General features: G+C 42.5%; 1 protein-coding gene across 1 annotated transcript in view; it reads right to left on the reverse strand.

Moving 5' to 3' along the window:
* Nucleotides 1-22,938, reverse strand: part of SLC22A16 (solute carrier family 22 member 16) — a 315,817-nt gene that overhangs the window by 143,629 nt on the left and 149,250 nt on the right. Inside the window, exon 3 of the mRNA XM_085612126.1 lies at nt 22,754-22,871. Within this exon, the coding sequence (XP_085468252.1) occupies nt 22,754-22,871 (118 nt within the window). The remainder of the gene's footprint in view (nt 1-22,753; nt 22,872-22,938) is intronic.

Genomic DNA, 22,938 nt, shown 5'->3' on the forward strand with positions numbered 1-22,938 from the left:
AAAAGGAAATATCCAAATATTTCTGCAACTACAAAGGTCTTAAAAGAAGTTCTACAAAGTTTCCCTGAAGTATTTCTATAAACATCTTCCACTATCTAACATGAGAGCCGACTTCACTGAAAACCTGACGGAAAACTTAGAGAAAACATTATCCTGGCTTCTGAAAAAAAAATTCTGGGAGATTTCAACATCACCTGAGAATACAAGAAATATACATTCTTGCTTGCTTCTCCAAACAATACTCACTCTTCCCAACCCACCGATGCATGGAAATATCCTGAACTTAATATTGCAGCCTTCATCTCCTATGTTTGTTAGGAACTCAATGAGCTTTATTGGTCAGACCATTTTCTATGAACATTCACACGTCAATGGCTCCCATTGGACCACTGAAAGAACATCTGGAAAAGATGATTAAAAACGAAAGCAAAGAAACACTACAATTTATACTATGAGTAACCCAACAGACACTCGATAAGAACATAGAAATAAAGATCCTGGTAGATGGCTAAAAAACTATAAAGAAAAACACAGTAAATGTACTGGCCTGTCTAATTCTCAAACAACTATCAACCAGACCTAACAATCCATGGTTCTATGTTTGTCTCAACCAAGAAAGAAGAAATAGTCATTAAATGCAAAAGTTACAGCTGATCAACAAGCCCTCACAATTCAGATGTTATAGACAAGAAAACGCCAACCACTGCCTCCGACAAATGGTCAATTTTCCTACTTACTTACCTCACAATTTAAAGTTCTTCATATCCGTATCACCAACCCGGAAAATGCACAGAAATTGGACTAACTCCCACCAAAAAAAAAATACCTGGCTCTAATTTGATAGTCTGTCCAATGAATCACAAGAGATGTATGTATAAGCTCTGACCCACCATATACTCTGCTACCACAGAAATTGTCATCTGTACATCTCCTAATGAATTTCTGGAATTTCATAATACCTTATGAGGCCAATGATCCTTCCCAGATTCCCTCAAAGCCCATCAGGCAACCCCTGTAATGAAAAAGCTTAACCAAGACCCCAAAATTCACACAAATGTTTGGCCCATTACCGGTCTCCTTTTTTAGGGAAAATAAACTGAAATGCATTGACATTCAACTCACAAAAATACAGACAAGGCAATCTCCTAACTCTATCTAAATTACGGCTTTTGATTGAGATGAAGTATTAAAACTGCTGCCTTCAAGATCTTAGATTATACTATCTGTGCACTGTATCGGGAGATTCTGGACTACCTATCTTTCTAGATCTCTGATAACATTCAATATACTAAACTACAAGAGACTCATTTTAACTTTCTCTGCATTCAAAGGCTTTTGAGATACAATTGTAAACTAGTCTATGCTCTTAATCGACAGTACAAAAACAATAAAAAACAACCTGTCTGGACGGGAAATTGAACCTTCAGGAATGCTGTATGGAGACCCCCAGCATTCTGAACTTTTCCTGTGTTCCTCAATTAGTACATGAAGCTTCAAGGAATAGAAAAAGGGAAGTTAGGTGTCACAACTCACCAATATGTAGATAACATCCAGCTCTAATTTTAAACTTTCTATAAGACATACCGTCTATAATACTGCCTCTGGAAATTTTTAACCCAGATGTCTCATGTGTAACTCATAGAAAAAATAATCCATCTAATTGTCTCTTAAAACATAAGACAAATTTGACTAGCCAGATTGTATTATAAGAGTTCTAAATGAAGGTATTTTGCAGGCAAATAAAATCCCCAAAGTTCCTCATCTTGCTTTTTTTATGTGAATTTGTTTTCTAAAATATGTCTATTTCTTTCCGTTACAATGCTGAAAGGCAGCATTCCGAAGCCATTCGTTTTTCTTTGCTGGAATTTTGTAATGGATTGTTGTTGGCTTTTCCAAAATGTCATCAGTCAAAATCTGGAAGCACATATGTTTTCTTTATACAGCCAGGCTCATTACTCTCCATGTTAGCTTCTGTAAACAAAATAATTTAGTTTAAAATTATTTGCACCCTTTCTAAATTAAAGGAAAAGTCAGACTCTGCATTCAGAGTAGGTCACTATCCTATTAAAGATAACCGTCCAGCCATACTAAACAGCAACAGTGGAAGGATGCTTTTTCTTTGTCTCTGCCACCATGGAATCTAATGTTCTGCCTTTGTATTTAAGGTTGGAAATGAACCACCTTACTTTAAGAAAAAAGCAAAAGCCTGTGCTCTCCATTAATTGAAGAATCACCCTTTTACACCAGTGATATCTCTTCTGGATTTAGATATTTAGCACCAGGACACTCCGATTAATAATTGAACTTCAGAAAAGAAAAAAATCTCTCTCTTCCCACTATGCGATATTCACTTGGCTGTGTAAGCAGTAGTCATATCCTGCATCAACTCCAGTATTGCACAGGAGTTCATTAAACCACCTTTGCTCCTCTGAGAGCAGTCCTTCACTCAACAGCTTGATGACCCTCTAAATCTGAAAAGATAGCTCAATCACTTCAGCCTCAAAAGAATGGCACTGCTCCCTCTAGAAGGGGGGATAAATTTCAAAATGTCATGTCTCGCACACAAATATCTACACGCCTGCTTATCTAGCAAATATAATCAACATTTCAGGAGAAGGGTTGACTCTCCTAAATTTCAGACCAAGCAAGCACTTAGTTATTCTCATGTGCTGCCACAACAACCTGGTATTAACCATCTTGTGTGAGGGGGCAAACTCGCGCTCTAGTCCTTTGAGCCTGCTGGGCATAAAACTCCGATGTTAGCGCAAGCGCGCAGCGGACGCGCGCAGCGGGCGCGCCGGCAGCGCGCCGAAGGCGCGCTAAAGGCAAGCCCGTCTGCGCCCGTCCGCGACCGACCGGGGCAGGGGCCAGGACCCGCTGTTCAGCATTTTAAATACTCCTCAAGCGAATTATGCACTTTCCGCTACCCTTGGCCCATTAAGCCACGACTAAAGCAGGAGCTTCTTTCTTGTGGAATCCTGTCCTCCGGCTCCCCCTTACCTCTTCCATTGCCTAGCACAGACCCTTCTGTTCCCCTCCCTACCACCCCTAACCCCCCCCACCCTAACAAACAGTTGTTGAATTTTTATTACCTAAACACGCGATCCCTCCCTAAACACCAATCAGAAATTTTCTATTTGCTTGACACTCTAAAACCCGACGTACTCCTTCTTTCCGAAACATGGCTTACGGATGATTCTCTCCCAGATATCTTGGCAGCCATCCCCACAGGTTACTACATATTGCAGACCAACAGACCTGCCGGGCGCCACGGCGGTGGTGTGGCTGCAATCATCCACCATCAGCTACAGTTTACCACCTTAAATATCACTGCTATTCCTTCCGTTGAGGCACTCATTATTAAACTTGATTCCTCCTCAGCTTCTTTGACCTGTGCCTTATTCTATCGGCCTCCCCTTTCCATGCCCTCTTTTCCTCAGTTAGCTGGAGATCTCATTTCTCACCTCATAATAAATAATCCCAATCTTCTGATAATAGGCGACTTTAACTACTGGCCCTCTGACCCTAATGAGACCTCTTTCTCCCGAGAATTCACTGACCTCCTCGGGGGCCTCAACTGTACCCAGCACATCCACACTGCTACTCACATCAAAGGACACCGCCTCGACCAGTTATGGACAGTCAATATATCAATTTTTTCCCTAGCTATCTCCCCCTGTCCCTGGTCGGACCATTATTCCATCCAATTCTCCTTAGATTTGCCTAGTTTAGCAAAATCCTCCACCCCGGATAAAATTTTAACCAGGAACTGGAGTCGCGTCAACAAAGAGAAGTTCTGTTCCTTACTTTCTACCTCCCTGCCTAAGGTGACGGACTGTCTCAAGGACCAAGAAACTGCTATTCATAACTGGCTTTGCGCTGCCAGCAATATCGTCGCCCCCTGCAAGTTCTCCATAGTTAAGCGTCCTCATGACGCTCAGCGGTGGTTTACAGAAGATCTTAAAACTAAGAAACTCTCTCTCAGACAGGCAGAACGCAGGTGGAGACGTAACTATTCTTCTACCACCAAAGATACTTTCACTAAGCTGCTAGCTGACTATAAAAAAGCCATCTTCGCAGCTAAATCTGCCTACTTCTCAAATAAAATCACTAATTCATCAACTAAAACCAAAGACATCTTCTCCATTGTCAACGAACTATCCTTACCTGACAGGGTGACCCTTAAACCAGCACCTACCCAGGCCCTTTGCGATGCCCTTAATAATTTCTTTACCCAGAAAATTATCACTATTAAGCAAAGCATTCCTCTGACCCCCGTTCGTTCGGCTTTGGGGATCTCACCCAAAAACACTCAGTTTCTCAATCTAATCCCTCCGATTTCCAAGGAAAATTTCTTCTCACTGTTAAAAAAGGTCAGCTCGGGCTCCCCTCTGGACCCCTGTCCCCCCTCATTTCTCCGAGAAGCGTTTCTCTCATGCCCTGACCTTCCGCTTGCATTTCTCAATAACTCTTTAGAAACAGGGGTTGTCCCTGCCTCTTTTAAAGTAGCAGAGGTCTTACCCATTCTGAAGAAGCCTCAGGCAGATCCTACCAACCTAAGTAATTATCGCCCCATTTCTCTCCTCCCTTACCTGAGTAAGATTTTGGAGGCTCATGTCACACAATGCCTCAGTTCTTTCATTGAACGCTCATTCTTTCTCGATCCCCATCAGGCCGGATTCAGGCCTGCACATTCCACCGAGCAGGTCATACTTGCCGTGATGAACGAGCTCCGTAGGGGTGCGGACCACAATCTCTCCCAAGCCCTTGTTCTTTTAGATCTATCGGCCGCCTTTGACACGGTCGATCATAATCTTCTGATCGACCGTGTCCGTGATGCTGGCATTCAGGGCACGGCCTTAAAATGGATTTCTTCCTTTTTAGGAGACCGTTCGCAGGCTGTTCGTTTGGCCACCTTTTCTGCCATGAAGACCCCTTTAACCTGTGGTGTTCCACAGGGTTCGTCTCTCTCGCCCTTACTTTTTAACCTATACATGGTCCCTCTTATTCACTCGCTCCGCAATTTCGAAGTGGTTTGCTTCAATTATGCAGACGACCTTCAACTGGTCTTCAATATTAACTCCTCTACTGCGTCCATTTCCAGCTTTCAAGCTACTCTATGCTTTATCAGGGATTGGATGAATATCAGCCAACTCAAGCTCAACCCTGATAAGACCGAGCTTGTTTTGACCGGCCCCTCAAATCCCTGGAACAATAATTTCTGGCACCCCACGCTAGGAAATCCTCCTTTACCTTCTAAATCGGTCAAAAGCCTTGGAGTGATCATCAGTAGCGATCTGTCCATGAAGCCCCAGATTGGAGCAGTTACATCTTCATGCTTCTTTCACTTACGCAGAATTCGTAAGATTGCCAGATTTCTTACCTCTGAGGCCCTTACTGTAGTTCTCTTGGCCCTGGTCATTTCACGGATAGACTATGCCAACTCCCTTTATGTGTGGCATCCCCCTCTATCAACTTCACCGACTCCAGCTGGTCCAGAATCAGGCTGCCCGCCTCATCACTCACCAATCACGTACCCAACACGTCCGTCCTCTGCTGAAACTTCTTCATTGGCTCCCGGTTGACAAACGTTGTCTGTTTAAACTGGGCTGCACTATCTTCAAAACCCTTACCTGTAATGCGCCTGCTTTCATTTCTTCTCTAATTTCTCGCTACTCCCCCACCCGTGCACTCCGATCGTCACACTCCAACCTTCTCACCCCCTCTCGTTTCAAGCGGAAAAAACACGGCGGACTTTCTTTTTCTTTTCTGGCACCGCAGATGTGGAACTCCCTTCCTTTGGACCTCAGACTTGAAACCTCCCTGCCGCATTTCAGATCTCTTCTCAAGACCTTTCTTTTTGTCCAAGCTTACCAGTAACCTCCTGACCTAGTACACCTTTGCCATAGCGCCATGAAACCTCTGGGTGTACGTGCGCTTTAGAAATAATTTTAACATAACATAACATAACATAACAACTACATCCAGTCTTCATAGCCAACCATCTATCTTCACACTTTGCAGAAGCATACAAATCTTCTTAGTCTGAAGACACTCTGACAAATAGTGAGACCCCTGCATTTCTCTTCACATGCATAGACTTTCTACATATTTAACCTTTTGCCCCCGTAGAGGTTTTCTCCCCTACCTCTCTCTCTTGCAGCAATACTCTGCCTTGTTTCCCCCACTTTCTTCCACATATCCTGTTATGTTATTGATTTTCTCCTCCTTCGACTCTCACTCCTTAATGTGTTACACACGAAACACTAACATATTTGTGGGTCTAGAGGGCTACATAAAGAGATACTAAAAAATACATTCCGTCTGGATTTTCTTTTATGGTTTCCACCTACACTGTGGAGATGTAAAAATCTGAATTCTTGGTAGACCATCTGTGAGTAGGTCTGTACATACCCACAATCAGGCTGGGGCTTGGCCAGCATGGTGACCTTGGAACTCTACTAACACTGCCCACTGTTATATCATTTGAACTAGTGGCATTCCAGAACGGCACTCTTGTTTTGGGACTGTATTTACTGGACAAACAAACATTACATAGTCATAGAGAAAGTTAGTGGCATATATAAAGCAGCCGAGGATTTCATTTGTTGTCTGATATTTGAATTTGCTTATGAACTCGCGTATGTGGTTTATTGTTAATTGTGCTGGTGGCCTAGTGGTTTTTAGGTTTTACTTGACAGCGTAGCTGTAGCCAGACCTTAAGTGATTAACAGAAAAAACTGCTTTAAACAAAACAACTGAGAGAAGGGTTATGGCTGTGCCGAAATGTTCATTTACCCGAGAACAGCTTTTGTATTACACTTTTTTCCTCATGGGAAAGCAAATGTTCACAACAGCAGGACTGAGTTGGTTATGGTGGTATCGACTTATCAAACCTATAGGATTGCCTGGTTCATTTGGAAAAGTTATGAGTCCGACAAAGGCAGTAAGTCTATTATGTATTTGTTAAAGTCCTCTTTAAGGGTGGATTACTATTACACAGTTTAAAACCTATATACTAATTTTATTAAAGTTAATCTCAGAGATGAATTTAGAATGCTTGGCTCTAGATTCCTCACTCAGGGTAGAAGATTTGCACAGTGATAAATAACCCTTCTTAGGCACTGTTAAAAAGTTTTGTATATTGTTTAGCCAACTGTAAAGTTGGTCACATTTGTAATTTAATGACTATATGCCTGCTGTTTGTCTTGTGGGAAAGTGTGCGTTCAGTACAGTGGCTCAGGGTAAAATACAGTGATAAACCAATGATAAAGGCTATAGGCCTGTATGGTTCATTGCCAAACGTTATGGCAGATACCAAAGGTCTAATTGTTTAATTGTGAAAATATATGATAAATGTAGAAGGCCTGACTTAATTATTGTGAAAATCATATGTTAAAACCAATAGACCTTTAAGGGTGGATTATTACACTGTCTTGAAAGTCTAAGGACAGATTTTGTGTAACATGGATCCTCAGAGATTACTGTGGTAGGTAAGAGTTTAAGTGTTTGTTCCCCCTCTACCAAATCCTGCCGGCAGAAGATTCGCACTTTGATAATCCTTATTAACAATTTGAGGAAGGGCGGAAAATTACTTTGCCAACTGTAATTGTATTTATATTTATAATTTTCTGACTGGATACCTGAGGGTTGTCTCGTGAGAAAGCTTATGAACGATAAAACAATTAAGGTTATAGGCCTGATTGATTAAGAAAAGTTAAGACAAAGAAAGCAAGCCTAACTTATTTATTGAAAAAACACGTTAATGCCAAAGGAATAGGACTGCTGAATGTCATTACACTGAGTTACAGACTGTAGACAGGTATTTTGTTACATGGAATTTTGAGAGATTACAGTAGTATCCAGGACTTCGGTGTTGGTTACCCCGGTAACAAACCCTGGGCATAAATTTGGTTTGAGGAATACTTGTAATACCATTGTAGGAGGGGCTGCATGTTATATTAGCAGCTGTAACTTGGCCCATATTTGTAATCTTAAGATTTTTAAGATGATTGCCTTGAGGCAAAGCTTGAGTTCATTATAACTGGCCTGAGTTTTGTCTAGTGACAAGCCAATCCTAAAGGTCATAGGTCGGATTGGTTCTGTGGGAAAAGCTGTATCGAATATCATAAGTCTGATCTGTATATTATGAGAAGTTATGGGAAATGCAGTAGGCTGGACAGATTTATTGTGAAAATCGTATGTTACGCCAATATGCCTTCATTTAAGGGGTTTAGGTCTATGTCGCCCCTGGGCTAAATCTGGCGTATTTGTTCCTATCCTTGACAGCGTAGAATACTCTGGCAGCCGCAGGCCATATGAATACCTCATGTATTAGTTGCTGACTAGTTGTTAGGCACCGCAGTAAAATGAGCAGAGGGTCTGATCACACTCTCCAACTGAAACAGACAGTAATGGTCTCCTAATTTCAGAGGACGTGCATGAAAATGCCCCTCACTTTTTGTTCAATTCTTCCTTGATGTAAACTGCCAAATTTCCAGCTACTGAACACTCCAGTCTTCACACTACAATCTGAAAAAGAACTGCAAAAAGAGCAGGGGGAGACAATTTCTTAGAACCCAGCAACTTCAAGCAGAACCCATGCAGAACCTGTGCGGGTCCGCTAATGTAACTGCTGACACCAGTTGCAGAATTTTCTCAGGCTGTTGACCTTAATCATGTTCAAAAGGCTTGGAGATGTGCCAAGCTGTCTTTGGACCATGAGTCTGTAGCTATTAAACACCAACGTAACATAAAACGAACCTTGCATAAGAATGTGAGGTATATAATTTTGAAGAAAATATATTGATTTAGGCTTTACATATTCACTTGAATAAAGGCAGTTGATGACAATGCTTTTCTAAATAAGGCAATTTTTGAAGTACAAGCAGTCATGCAAGGATGAGACAATGACGTGTGCTGGGAACAAAAAGGCAAATTACTTTAAAATGGTATAAAGAAAACATGGGCGGGCAACTATACTGGGAAATAGCAGTAATGCAGAAATCACATAGGGTATGGCTGAAAAAGGTAAACAGCGTAAGGGACAAGTGGATGACCTTAGTTGTACAGATTTGCTGACACATACCATTTCTATGTGTCACAGTTCCTCAGTAAAAGAACACTAAACAGGGGTTTGATCCAGCACGGCCTAAAGAGCGGGGAGGGATCAATTATAGAATACAAGAGATATCAAAGAGCCCCACACGGCCATTAATTAAAAAGATACTTCGTCATTATTAATCTTGAGTGTTTTAAGTATTTATCTCATTTTACATATATTCTTTTTTGATATTTTTCATTTTGGAAACAATCATATCCATCTGGTACAATCGGAACATTAATCAAGACAAACTGGACCCACAAAAGACAAAACAAATCACAACACAATATAATAAAAAACATGAAAGTGATTCAAAAATACAGTATCTACTGAACAAACCCGAGTTATAGCCAATAAATCCACAATAACTCCCTTCAATATATTTCCTACCCCCTATGTGTACATGGGGTTGTATGACCCTTATTGTGTTCCCACACTCAGTAGTGTCCAGATAATATTAATACTTCCTTTCCAAGGAAGATTGATTATTATTAAAATCCAGATCACAATTTTAATCCTTGAGGTAGTTCTTCCAATGATGCAGTTTGTCTTGATTAATGTTCCGATTGTACCAGATGGATCTGATTGTTTCCAAAAAAAAAATATATGTAGAATTAGATAAATACTCAAAACACACGAGATGAATTTGGGCATAGTGTTTTTTTGAAATAATGATTAATTAATAGCCGCGTGGGACAATTCCTCAGTGAAACACAGATATTACTAACACTGTGAACATTTTGTAGCTATGGTGGAAAGAGGTCTTAATGAGCTCCCGTGACACAACAATAATTAGTAAGAATGATACTGCATTATTTTTCCACAGTGAGTTCAAGTAGGGGACGGGAATAGGGTAAATACATGTCAAACTAAGCCAATAGCTATGATTAGAGAGGAAGTAGTGAGCTAGCATTCTGATTGGATCAGACTATGCCAATGTCATAATGATAGGACTATGATCACCACAGACGGAGAAAATTCTCAGAATTTGTAGCCAGCAGCTGAGAAAACAGCAGAAGTGTTTTCTCTTCTGAGAAAGTTCCAGAAATTATGGCCTTTGGGGAATGGATGAGCATTTTTTGAGTACTTGGCGTTCTAGTGCAATAGATAGTGACGACCTCTGTGAAACAGAGTACCATGACGTACATTCCTAAAGATAATATTGATGTGGCGCACTATAGGAAACAGAGAAGGAAGCTCCCACACCCATCACCCCTAGAATAAGGGTAAAAACCAAGCCCCTTGCATCCAAGGATCACTGAATTGCAGAGCGCCCATGGGTGTATACCTCCTGCACCCATGGAGCATGGCAGACTCAACAGTGTTTTGTTGTGGTCAGGTTTGGTATTTATTCCACTACGCTAGACAGTAGTGCACAAAATAAATTAACCATAGTTTGCATATTAGCAGTTACAACATGGGTTACCCCAAAATACTACAGTCTGCACAGGGTGTGGATTTTCTCAAAATAACAGCATCAGAGTTCAGTAAGGTCTGGTGCATAAAAGCGGCAAACAAAGTCTACCTAAAATTTTGCTTTCCATGAGACAAGCTATTTTTCAGAAGGAGTGTGGTTCATGTGAAGCTTATGATCTGCAAATAAGGTTTACATAGGACTGGGCATAGTCCAGAAAGGGTCTACTCAAGTGAGGGAGGCCATAGGTCAGCAGGCCTGCCTGCAATCCTTGGCTCCAATGGTTCTGGGAGAGGCCATGTGGACTCCACACCAGGCCACAAATTTGTCCCAACAGCTGCTGTAAATGGCCTTCCAAGATGGACGACTGACAGCAAGGATGACATCCACCACCTCAGGTGGCAGATTTAGTGCAGTCAAATGTCACTCAATCTTCATGAATGGATGTGTACATTGTGCAGTTTCAGGTGCACAACCCTGCCCTGGCTGCTGTGCCGGCGGTGGTATCTGTGGGCAGACGTTAATGCTCAGAGGTTAACAGGGACCAAACTCTTTTGGCCCAACCTGGAGCCATGGGCATTGCTGTTTGATCTTCTTGAGAACTCAGCCAGGAGAGGCAAAGGCAGGAAGGCATACAGGAGTGCCATGTTCCATTACAGCTGAAATGCATCTTGTAGCAAAGAACTTTTCAAGGGGAACTACAGAACTACAACGTGCAAATGTTTTGACATTGCAAGGTCCAAACGGTGACAAAAAATCTAGCAATGGTTCTCTCCACTGTTGAAAGATGTCTTATGCCATCTCAGGATGCAGCTGCTATTTGTGATCCACTAGACACCAGCAGCTACCTGGAGTTCAAAGATCCCGCCAAGGTGGTTCATGATCTGGGAGATGCCCTGATGCTCCAGTCAACTCCAGAGGTGCAGAGTCTCTTCATACAAGACCCAGGACCCCAATTCGCCCTGCTTATTACAGTGCCACATGGCTGTGGTGTAGTCCCTGGGAACCAGTATCAGACTTCCCTTGATGGACAGTAGGAAGGCCTTCAGCACCTGACAAACAACCTGCAACACATTGATATGCAGCAGGGTTTACCCCATATACCAGACTTCTTTGATCTCCATCTCCCACATAGGGCCTCAGCAACACAGCAAAAGACGCATCTGGCACCACCACCATTCTGGGTGGGGAACAGAGTGGGATCTGCCACTAGTCTAAATGCGGTTGAGCAGCTACCACTGCAGATCGTGTGCAGTCTCCTCCGAAACCAGGATAGTATCTGAGATTTTCAGTTGGTGCTGGAACCACTGGCCCTTCAGGTCCCATGGCAGAGCCCGTATATTTCTCCTTATATAGTCAACAAGCAGGATGCAAGAGGCTAACTGGTTCAGAAGCCTGTGACCTGCTCTAACCAAGCTCCAAGACTGAGGTTGAACCATCAGGATTATAACCTAAATGTCTTGGTCTCATCGCAATAGAGGAAAGGCCCTGAATACAGGACAGCCCTAGTGAAAGGTAGCCTCTGCAAGGAAGTTAGGTCTGACTTTACTAATGAATCGAGAAGCCCAACGATGTCAGGAAATTCGCCATCGTCTGGAAGTGGTTCATGAATAACTGTGGCAAACTAGCCAACACAAGCTAGTCATCGAGGCAGGAGAAGATTGGCACTCCCAACCTCTGAAGATGGATGGCGACCACTGCCATCACTTTGTGAACACCCGAGGAGCACTAGCAAGGCCAAAGGGGAATAAGGCAAACTGAAAATGCCTCTAACCTACCTTGAAGTGCAGGTGATGTCTATGGGACAGCAGGATGAATATATCAAAATACGCATCCTGCATGTTCAAGGATACTATCAAGTCACTTGGGTCTAGGGTAAACAGATTCTGTGCCAACTTGATCATTCTGAATATGTCCTTCTGCAGGAAGGCATTCAGAGGGTGAAGATCTAAAAGAGGCCGAAGGCCTCTCTCCCTCTTTGGCACAACAAAATAAAAATTAACTCCACTTTTCGACTTTAGAACTTCTCAATAGCACATTTAGGGAGCAAGCTTACACTTCTTGTATGAGAATAGACAGGTATTCCTTGGAGAGCTCTCTTTCATGTATTTCCGCTTGGACTTCCAATTTTGACTTACCGGAAACCTTCGACCACAAAGAGGATTTCTTGCACTTGTAACCTCAAAAGCGGGTCTGTGCCGTCTACATGGAGCTGGATTTACACTGAGGCCTGAGACTGCCTCCTGATTTCAGCAAATTACAGCTTCACTTTCTGGTACAGGATTGCCTCCAAGCGCAACAGGGAGGAATTCATCGCATGACTTGGATTTGAACTGTGAGCCCAAACACCAGAGAAACACCTTATACAGGTCGGTGTCTGACATCAGTTACAGTTTGAAACATGTCATTTTAGAAGGAGGACATTTTTCCCTTGCACACTGGATTCTGACATTGTAAAGGTAGTTGAATACCAACTAAGAAGAAGCAGAGCTCCGGATCTGTGTTCCAAGGTGCTTAAATGAAGGAAATTACATTGATGCGCAGATAGTGTTGCTTACATGTGGAGCCACACAACACCACTTGGCGGTGCCCAGAAGAACTGCTATAAAACGTTTCTAGATACAGTCTGTCACCTGGGGAATATTCAGTAGGTGAAGAATCTGAGGCTAGATATATACATCATAACTGATTTTACATGAAAACAGACTGATTTCCTCACTCATCTCTGAGACCTCATGGATAAGATTTAAGAGACTACTCCTTGCTTGTTTTGTTTTAGGTATTTCACGTTGGTCACTGAGCAAGTTCTTGTGGAGTCAAAGAAGAAGTGCAGAGCAGGTCATTTCATTGCACAAAATGTCTGGAGTGTGAGTAAGAAGCTTTGGAAAATAAAACTAGCATGTTTGTCACCACAAATTAACAAGCATTGGCATAGCCAATAGATCTCGCTTTTGGGACCTTATAAGTATTTAGTTATGCAGCACAATATCCTTGGTGCAACAACATCAACTGTTGCATGGCTAAACACTTATAAGGTCCCAAAAGCGAGACCTATTGGCTATGCCAATGCTTGTTTAAATTTGCTAACACTGTATGGGCTTTAGTTGAACTTGTCTACGTGAACATAGCCAGCGAGATAAAGGGACGCAAATAGTCACAACTGTACGGAAAAAATACACCACGGTACATGTACACAAGAACTATAAGAAGAGGCGGCAAGATGGCGGGCTGACCTGAACGAGGGTTGCTGTGGCTCCTCACTCTGAGTGCTCTCTCTTAGCCGGCGCTATAGCAGTATGCTGAAGAACTGTCTGTAATGCTCCTGATCTGGTAGCGGCAGCAAAATCCCCCCGCGATGCAATATGAGGCTGATTGGAGTCCGTGCCTCGTTTAAACATCGTTTTCTTCCTGTAGCCATACATTTACCCCCTGCTGCTCCCAGTGCTTCTGGTCTCCCCTCGGCATGCCCTCGATACTGAGCCACTTCGGAAGACGGATTATGGCGCAGAAGATGGAAAAAGCGGCGAATGGTGCGCAAAAGGACGTCTCTGGGGGGGGGCCGTGGAGCTCCAGACTCCAAAGCACCCGAAATCGCCTCTATGTCCGCTCACGGGCTAAATTCAGGTCGGAGGGGCGGCGTAGCGAGAAAGACGGATGGCGCCTCAAAGGAGATGGGCGCAGCTGGAGGGACTCGGCTCCGGATGGCGGTCACAGAGAAATCTCTGCGGCAGTCAACAGTGGCAGAGGCTTTTTCCATATTTTCATCAGCCACCCCTGCCGCGTTGGGTAAAAAAATAATAGAAGAGGACGAACATCATCATCACCCCCCACTCACTGATAACACTCCTGACAGCGATTCTAGCCGTACGCCGCAGCTCTCGGCATTGATAACACACGGCTCTCCCAAGGTAGACACATTTGTTTTACTTAATGATGATTTCGACTCTCCGGTTTTTAGGGACCCCAGTATATTAAATGATACGGATTCGGGAGAATCCTCTACTGTGCAAAAAGTTCTTCACAGTAAGCTTACTACACAGAGGCACAGAGTAAGATCTAAGACTAGTCCAGCAAAAACCAACTCTGCCACAGTGCGTAATCTGGAATGGGACTATTCTGCCACAAGTTTGGTACAAGAGAACGGTGGGCAGGCGGCAGCAGGGGGGCTAACCACACTATCCGGTAACGCCACTTCTACCTCATTGGGCTTGGTATATCAAACTTTAAAAAAAATGCAGAGTGAGGCCAGATCAGAAAGCAGGAAGTCACTTCAAGCAACAAAGAAGCTTCAGGCCTCCATCCGTAAAACAAATAAGCTCTGTACTGAAATGGCCGAAAGGGTCACCCAAGTGGAGGACAGAACGGTTGCTCTGGAGGAGGCGGTAGACAAACTACAAGAGTCCAAAGAGCAGCAGGAAAAGCAGGCAATGGATATCTGTTGGAAACTCGAGGATTTCGAGAATCGCAAAAGGAGGAATAACGTTCGCTTGCTTGGGATTGCGGAAAACGTAGAAGGGGGAAATATGATATCCTTCGTTGTATCCTTGCTGAAAGGCTCTTTTCCGGAACTCGCACACTGGGATTGGGACAGGGAGGTTCAACGGGCCCATCGTTTCCCAATGATACAGAAGAAGAGGAATTATCTAGATAGACAAGAAGAGCGCCCCTGGGCAATTTTGATTTTCATCGGGAACTTCCTGCTTCGCCAGGCCATAATAGATATGGCTAGTCCAGACGCCAAACGATCTTTTGAAGGACACAGTTTTTTCGCAAGGCCGGATTTTTGCCATGCCACTGTGGAGCGAAGGTGGAGGCTCCGACAACTGATTTCTGATTTTCAGGGGTTGGGTTGTGAAGCCAACCTACTTATCCCCGCTTGCCTTAAGGTTATAGTTAAGGGTCGGGTCATATATTTCATTCGAAAATTAAGCCCAAGAACTTATATCAGAGTTAAAAGGGTCTTAAAAAGAATGGGTTGTCGGATGTCGATCTTTGGCATAGTCAGATTCCGCCTGTGGTCGCCGGATGAATCTTAAATGTTAATGTAAGCGACTCAGGTGGGGTAACGGTAGATCAACTGTTTCCTAATTGATATTCATTTGTTGTATACTGCTATTTGTTTTACATTATGTCGGGTCGTGGTGGTAGAAATCAGCACGGGGGTGGAGAGCACACAGCAGCTCGAGTAGCGCGATCAGCTGTCACATATAGGTCATGGTTGACCTATTTGCCCATGCGGCATGACAGGGGGGGAGGGGGTGGGGAGGGGGTGGAGGGTGGTCTAGTTCAGGGGGGGGGGGTTGGGGTTGGGGTGGGAAATGGTTACAGCACAGCACTATTCTTTAGACGAGGATATTTGGCATTACAGGATGTAGGAAATATATAGGAAACTGTTATTCAGTACGAAAAAGGAGTTCAGGGTGGCTTCAAGGGAGTGGAAACACAGGAAAATTCATAGCTAAGGAAAGTTATTTAAAATTATTTTATGAATTCTACTAACATTAGAATCGTTACAGTAAACATTTGCGGGCTCAACGACCAGGCTAAGCGACAAAGGGCATCTGTTATCTTGAAATCTATGAGGTTGGATATCTTATGCATCCAAGAGACCCATATAGAGGGCAATAGAGAAGGGGTCCTAGAACAACTTGGATTTTGTCTGTTGGAGGCCATTAAACAAGGGACTAAAACAAGAGGGGTTGCTATTCTTACTCGCAGGAGGATATAATTGTAAAAAAAAAAGATCTCAGATAGGTGGGTAGGTGGGTGGTAGTGCACTGTGTATTTGCTGGGGAGCATTTTACTTTGTGTTCTTTGTATGGCTCCACTGCTGATGACTCAGAGGCCTTGGAGCATTTAGATGATGAGTTAGCTAATTGGCCCACGCCAATGTTATTGTGTGGTGATTGTAATATCAATGGACTTGGTGGGTTGTGGGGTAATACTGGTGATTTATATGTTGGTCGTAAAAAGGTTTTTAAGGCTTTAACAAATATAGTAAGGAACCACGGACTTGCAGATTTATGGCAACAGCTAAATGGCCAGGACCCTGGTAGCACTTTCTTTCCTGCTCCACACCAGTCAGTTTATAGACTTGACTATTTTTTTGTGGCACAATCTTTGGTGTATCGGGCTAAAATAGAGAAGTACCCTAGGATAATATCTGATCATAACTCCCTTGTCCTCTCTTTGGTATTTACAAAAGGTGAGCGGACTGAGCAGACTTGGACTTTTGAAAGAGAGTTAATATTAGATCCAGGACGCTTTTAAAGCTGGGCTTAGAGGAGAGACAATTAGTTTTAGTTTGTCCCGACAGACGAAGGAGGCACATAGGGTGGAAGCGCTATACAAAAATGTAGCTAGTATTGAGACGGAGTTGGCTGCAGCTGTAAATTCAGGTTCAGCAATGGAAGATGTCCTGCTCAGGCTTGCCTGGGCTAAGGCTGGAATTGGAGATTGTGCTGCCAAAAAAGCGGCCAAGCTTTTTCTTAGCTAAAAGGGAACACTGTCATGAATTTAACGAACGGGTTGGCCACATGTTGGCAGTTAGAGTCAGTCAAAAATGTGCAGCGAGCAAGATAAATGAGATCAGAGATGAACACGGAAAGATAGTAACAGACCCCTGTGAGATTCAGGAAGTATTTCGACATTTTTATCAACAGCTATATGATGCTGGACTCCAGGGACAGACGAAGCTAATCCACGACTATCTCAATAGTGTACCATTTCAAGGCATTTAGTACGAGGATAGTATGAAACTAGGGACCTGACCAGATTCCTCTGGAATTTTATAAAAAAGAATTTGGAAGAAATCGGACCATATCTGGTCGAAATAATACAACTCGCACAATCTGGGGGCTCGGTCCCCGACTCTTGGTCAGGTGCAAACATTATAATAATTTTAAAAAAGAGTAAACCACCCCAGGATCTCGGCTCGTATCGGCCAATCACTCTCATAAATGCCAATGTAAAGATCCTATCTAAAGCTCTTGCAACCAGACTAAATACCATTATTGGAAGAGTAATCCATCCGTTTCAACATGGGTGGAGAGGGACCACCCAGCACATCCGCAGGGTAATAACATTATTTGACGCAGCAGAAGTCTCAGGAAATCCTATGGCTATGCTGCTTCTGGACGCAGAGAAAGCTTTTGCTACGGTCTCCTGGGATTATCTATGGGAGGCAATGAGATGGTTCGGTCTAGGGCAAGGGTTTATTAAAGCCATTAGTAGTTTATATAAAGCACCAACTGCCCGTTTTAGAATTAACGGAAAATACACTGCACCTTTTGGGATTAAACGAGGCACCAGGCAGGAGTGCCCTTGCTCACCCCTCTTATTTGCGATATATATAGATCCTTTAATCCGGCATTTCGAGTTTTGTTTGGAAATTTTGCCTATGATTTACCATGTGGTAGCTACAAAGGTCCTTGCATATGCGGACGACGTAGCTTTGGTTACTCCTAATCCCTTAGCTGCAATAACTGCAGTCGAGGAGATAGCCTCTGCTTTTGGCGAAATTTCTGGATATGCCTTGAATAAACAGAAGACTCAGATGGTAGTGAATGGTGCGATTAGCCGTTCTGACCCGCGCATGATAGACTCAGCGGTATATCTGGGGATCATTATAACCCCAGATTTGGACAATTTAGTGGATGTAAATATTGACCCTGTGGTTCAGAAGGCCAAAACAGACATCAATAGATTTCATAATCTGCACTTGTTATTGGTTGGCCGCTGTAATGTGATCAAAATGGTATTCTTACCAAAAATACTGTATTTGTTTGGTGCAATACCCTTAGAATTCGAGAAGAAATGGTTTACTGTTTTAGATAACATGGTCAACCGATTCATTTGGGCACACGGCAAAACAAGGAGGGCCCTACGTTTCATGACTCAACCTCTGGATAGAGGGGGCTGGGCAGTCCCAGACTTGAAATTTTACTACTGGGCCGCAGCCTTTCAATATATGTGTGAGATGCTTGGTGGTAAACATGAAGATCCTGCTATTGAATTTACGATTCCAGATGTATATAGGCTACTGCTGGGAGTAGACGCAGAACATTTCTTTTTGAAATTTAGTGAGCCTAGCTATTTTAAGAGAACCAAATTCAAAACTTTGCAGGCAGCTTTTAAAATCTGGACTGCCTTTAAGAAGAAGATTGGTTTGGGCAGAATGAATTTCTATATTCAGTTATTCGGCAACCCTTCGTTGCCAGAAATCTTTTCGGATCAAATTATGGCGGGCTGGGATGAACGTGGTCTTACGAGAGTTGGGGATTTAACAAGCTCAGACGGATTTTACCAATTTAAGGAAATTCAGGATAAATTTAGCATTGATACTAGGAATTTCTTCAAATATCTCCAAATTAGACGTTTCTTAAGTAAAAAGTTGGGTGGTTCTAATGGATTTGGAAATGTAAAAATCATGGATGTCATAAGTAGCGGGGATGGCTGTACTTTTAAGGGAATCTACAGCGAATTAATAGCAACTAAATTGGATGACTTAGAAAAACATGGTAAAAAATGGGAAGCCAGGCTGGGTACTGATGTAGACAATTTTATCCAGTCCTTAGATCTGGGTCAGACTGTTTTATGCTCTGCAGGGCTCCAGGCCCAGCATTATAAAACACTATGGGCCTTATGTAGGTGGCCTAACATTTACCACTTCATAAATACCGAATTTTACCGATTCGGTATTTATGAAGTGGTAAATGCTATGTAGGTAATCAGTCGGTAAAAATTACCGAATCGGAATTGGTCGGTAATTTAGAATCGGTATTTACCGATTCGGTAATGGTAACTGGCTTCCCATTGATTCCTATGGGCCAGGAGGCCCATAGGAATCAATGGGAAGCCAGTTACCATTACCGAATCGGTAAATACCGATTCGGTAATGGGGGGAGCACAATCAAGGGTGGCAGGGTGTCACAGTGACACCCTGTTGCACCCCTGATTCCTGCATGTGTGCACATGTGGCACACATACATGCCCTAAGGGCATGTATGTCTGCCACATTGCACACTTCTAAGTGCCAAAAAATGCTTTTTCTAAGCCATTCGTCATTTACCACCAACTTTTAGTTGGTGGTAAATAACGAATCCACACAACACCCACACACTCCCCCTACATCTCATTTCAGGATTCGGTATTTACCGAATCGGTAAAATTACAGATTCGGTAATTTTACCGATTCGGTAAATTACCGAATCCTGAAATGTCCCCCCTACATACCAAAAGCCTGAATACCGGTCGGTAACGGGATTTTTACCGAAAATCGGCCGTTACCGACCGGTATTAGGCTACCTACATATGGCCCTATTTTCCTTATATTACACCCCGGCAAAGATTTCACAATGGGGGGGGGCAGGAGGGCATTAGATGTCCACCGTGTAATTCTTTAAATGCCGGCCTAGCCCATATGATTTCTATTTGTTGAAAACTTCCATCTCTACATTCTTTGAGTCCACCCTGGGCTGTAAAGTCAAGCTACCATCAGTCTTGATACTTCTTGGGGTTGACAAAACCCAGACACAAACCGTCTCTTATCGCTTTCTCTTTCTTGCCATGGCAGTGTTAGGAATCTGTGTAGCTTCGGCCTGGCTCCACAAAGCTGCCCCAACATTCCAGCTTTGGCTTTCTCGGCTCCTCTCAGTATTTAATCTTGAGAGGGGAATTTACGAAAAGAAGGGTAAGAGAGCGAAAATACTCGGCAGACAGATATGGGCTCCTATTTACAACTGGAAGAAAACGCGGATTCCTAGTGGGCCATAGCTTTATGTGTTGGACATACTATGTAAATTTAAATATATTTTTTTCTGTCTTTCTTTTGTTGTCTATTCCCAAAAAAACAATACTGTTTAGTATAAAGTAGATTGATTTATTTTCCTCATTTGTAAATTATATGTTATTGTGACATGCTGTGCTGTACTTAGAAAATGCAATAAAAAGAAATAAAAATAAAAAATATATATATATATATAAGAAGACAGAATGCTGCACAGAATTAGTGCAGTCAGTAAAGTCTGTATGTTAATGCTTGGTGGACATGGCAGACAGGAGTTGACCTGCTGTGCAACATGGCTCAAAGTTTTTTTTAAAGTGCTATGACGCGTCCTGCTTTGACTGCCTCATAGTGTTATTTATTTACTTTAAGTCATGTTTCACAGCAGCTGAACTGCTGTGCAACAATGAAAAAAAATATTGACAACGCTAATAGATTTCGTATAGGCGAAACCTACTGGCTAAGGCAATACATGGGGTTGATGGTGGGATATGCAATTATTTTAGTATAGAGATATAAGTAGGTAGATGTTACCTGCCCCCGATATTATATTGTAGACAATATTTTTGGACACAATGTGTGATAATCATGCATGCTGTTGAAATTATGAACAGATGCCAGCTGGCAGCGGTCATATTTTTTAATTTTGCTCAAATGTGAATACAATAGTGGACATTTGCTTATTTGTTTGGGGGCATACAAATACATAATATATGAATGACCTGCAGTAAGTGAAGAATATTAAAATATACCGCTATGCAATAAAAGGGTGCTGTGGGGTTAAAGGCGTGACCCCACACTGTATGTTCTAAAGCGAGGGAGTGAAACTGGCTACATTATTCCAGCCTGCTGCACATTAGAACTATGGTACACAATAAAATACTAGGTCGAAAGTGAAAGGACACTCATTGCACGCACTGTGCACGAACCTGAACAGCTGAAAAAAGAACAAACAAGCCTGTGACTACAGCATTGAGAAAGTCTGGCTGGGTCTGCTGCATAAATATGTTTTCAACAAGACACACAATTTGGAGTTTACAATTTTTATGTGCGAGTAGGTCAGCAAGTCAAGGTTTCCTCACTTTGCATTCTTGGACCTGTAGTCCTTGTAATACCAAAGAACAATCGAACTAGGTGAGCTGCCACTCATGAACCTGAGAATACTGGCAATATTGTATGCAACAAACGTCTACATTCTGAAACTTGTGGTTTTCGTGTTATTCTTCCAACACTCCTGATAATTGTTTTTAAGGAATCCCCAGAACCGGAAATGGCGTCCTGAGGACATGAAGCAATTTGACAACTCCATAAAATACATTCAAGAGCTGAACATTTTTTTTACTGTACACAAATACTTTTAGAGTGCAATCTCTGCTAACGTTCGAAATTAAAACAAAAAGAATGTGTCAAAATGTGAAATATTAAGGCATTAGAAGAGGATGTGGAGGTTAAAACAGAGGTGAACTGACAATTTCAAGCGAAACACGTAGGGCAAATAAAATCAATTTAATAACACAAAGGAAAAGCAGATGACTTTGAAAACAAACAACAATGGTAAAACATCAATAAACGACAAAAAACGGAGATCTGCAACTATATTACAAACTAAACAAAAGACTAACAAATGCAACAACAGAAGGAGGAGAAGTAATAAGATGATGACGAGAGCTTTAAAATAGTCTACAGTAAAAACAAGCATTGGCCGCGAGGCCGTGAAAGTGACGCGGCCGCGAAAGTGAAAGTAATTGCGAGCGATGAAGCCGCTGCGAGTGTAAGGGTGCAAAGCCAGATGGGGCCTGATCGCACGCGCCCGCACGTGTATCCGCAAGCTCTAGGCCATGCCAGCATTTTTAAAATCGAACTTACTAAAAGTCTCGCCAGAGAAGCGCATGCGCTGGCTCAGGCGAGACTTAAATAGGGTGCTTTTTTCATAACTTTTCTATTAGAAGGAAAAAAACATTGCCTGCACTCTGCATACAGCGTGTGTTGACTATTTATTGCACCATCTGACACATGCAACTATCTGATGCAGAGCATCTTTAAGGAAACAAATGGTTCAAGTTTTGAAATAAATTAGTTACACGCTAACAATATATTGGCTATGTATCTTGTCCATCCCAGAAAAGAACCCAGGCCTAAAGTGTGCTCTTTTCCATCCTACTGCTGCCTCTCCCCACAGGGACCTGACTCCAATTGAGGTCTGCTAACATAGTGTCAAAGATGACGTGCCTCTTTTCACCAGCGATTAATGGGAACTGGAGATGGATGCAGGCTGGCACTGTTTACCAGACTAAGATTGTGCCTTCTGCAGAATGACTGGACATCAGTATTTTAACAAAATGGGCATACAGGTATTTTCTTTCAAAAATGGCACACAAGTATTTTCTTCCAAAAAATGGTTACACAGTTTTAGAGCATAAAACATGTATTTAAGAAGATAAATTATACACACCATAGCCAGGAGAAACCGCACAATCACGAAGCTGTAGTAGTCAGATGTGAAAGCCACTGCAATGCCGAACAAAAACTGACATGTGCTTGTGAACCATATTACAGGTCGTCTTCCTATTCTGAATATCATGGAATAATGAAAGTTATAAAAGGAATTATAAAATCATCGAAATAAAAACATAAAAA

The sequence above is a fragment of the Triturus cristatus genome, chromosome 6 (genome assembly GCF_964204655.1).
Source record: "Triturus cristatus chromosome 6, aTriCri1.1, whole genome shotgun sequence".
Taxonomy (NCBI): Eukaryota; Metazoa; Chordata; class Amphibia; order Caudata; family Salamandridae; genus Triturus; species Triturus cristatus.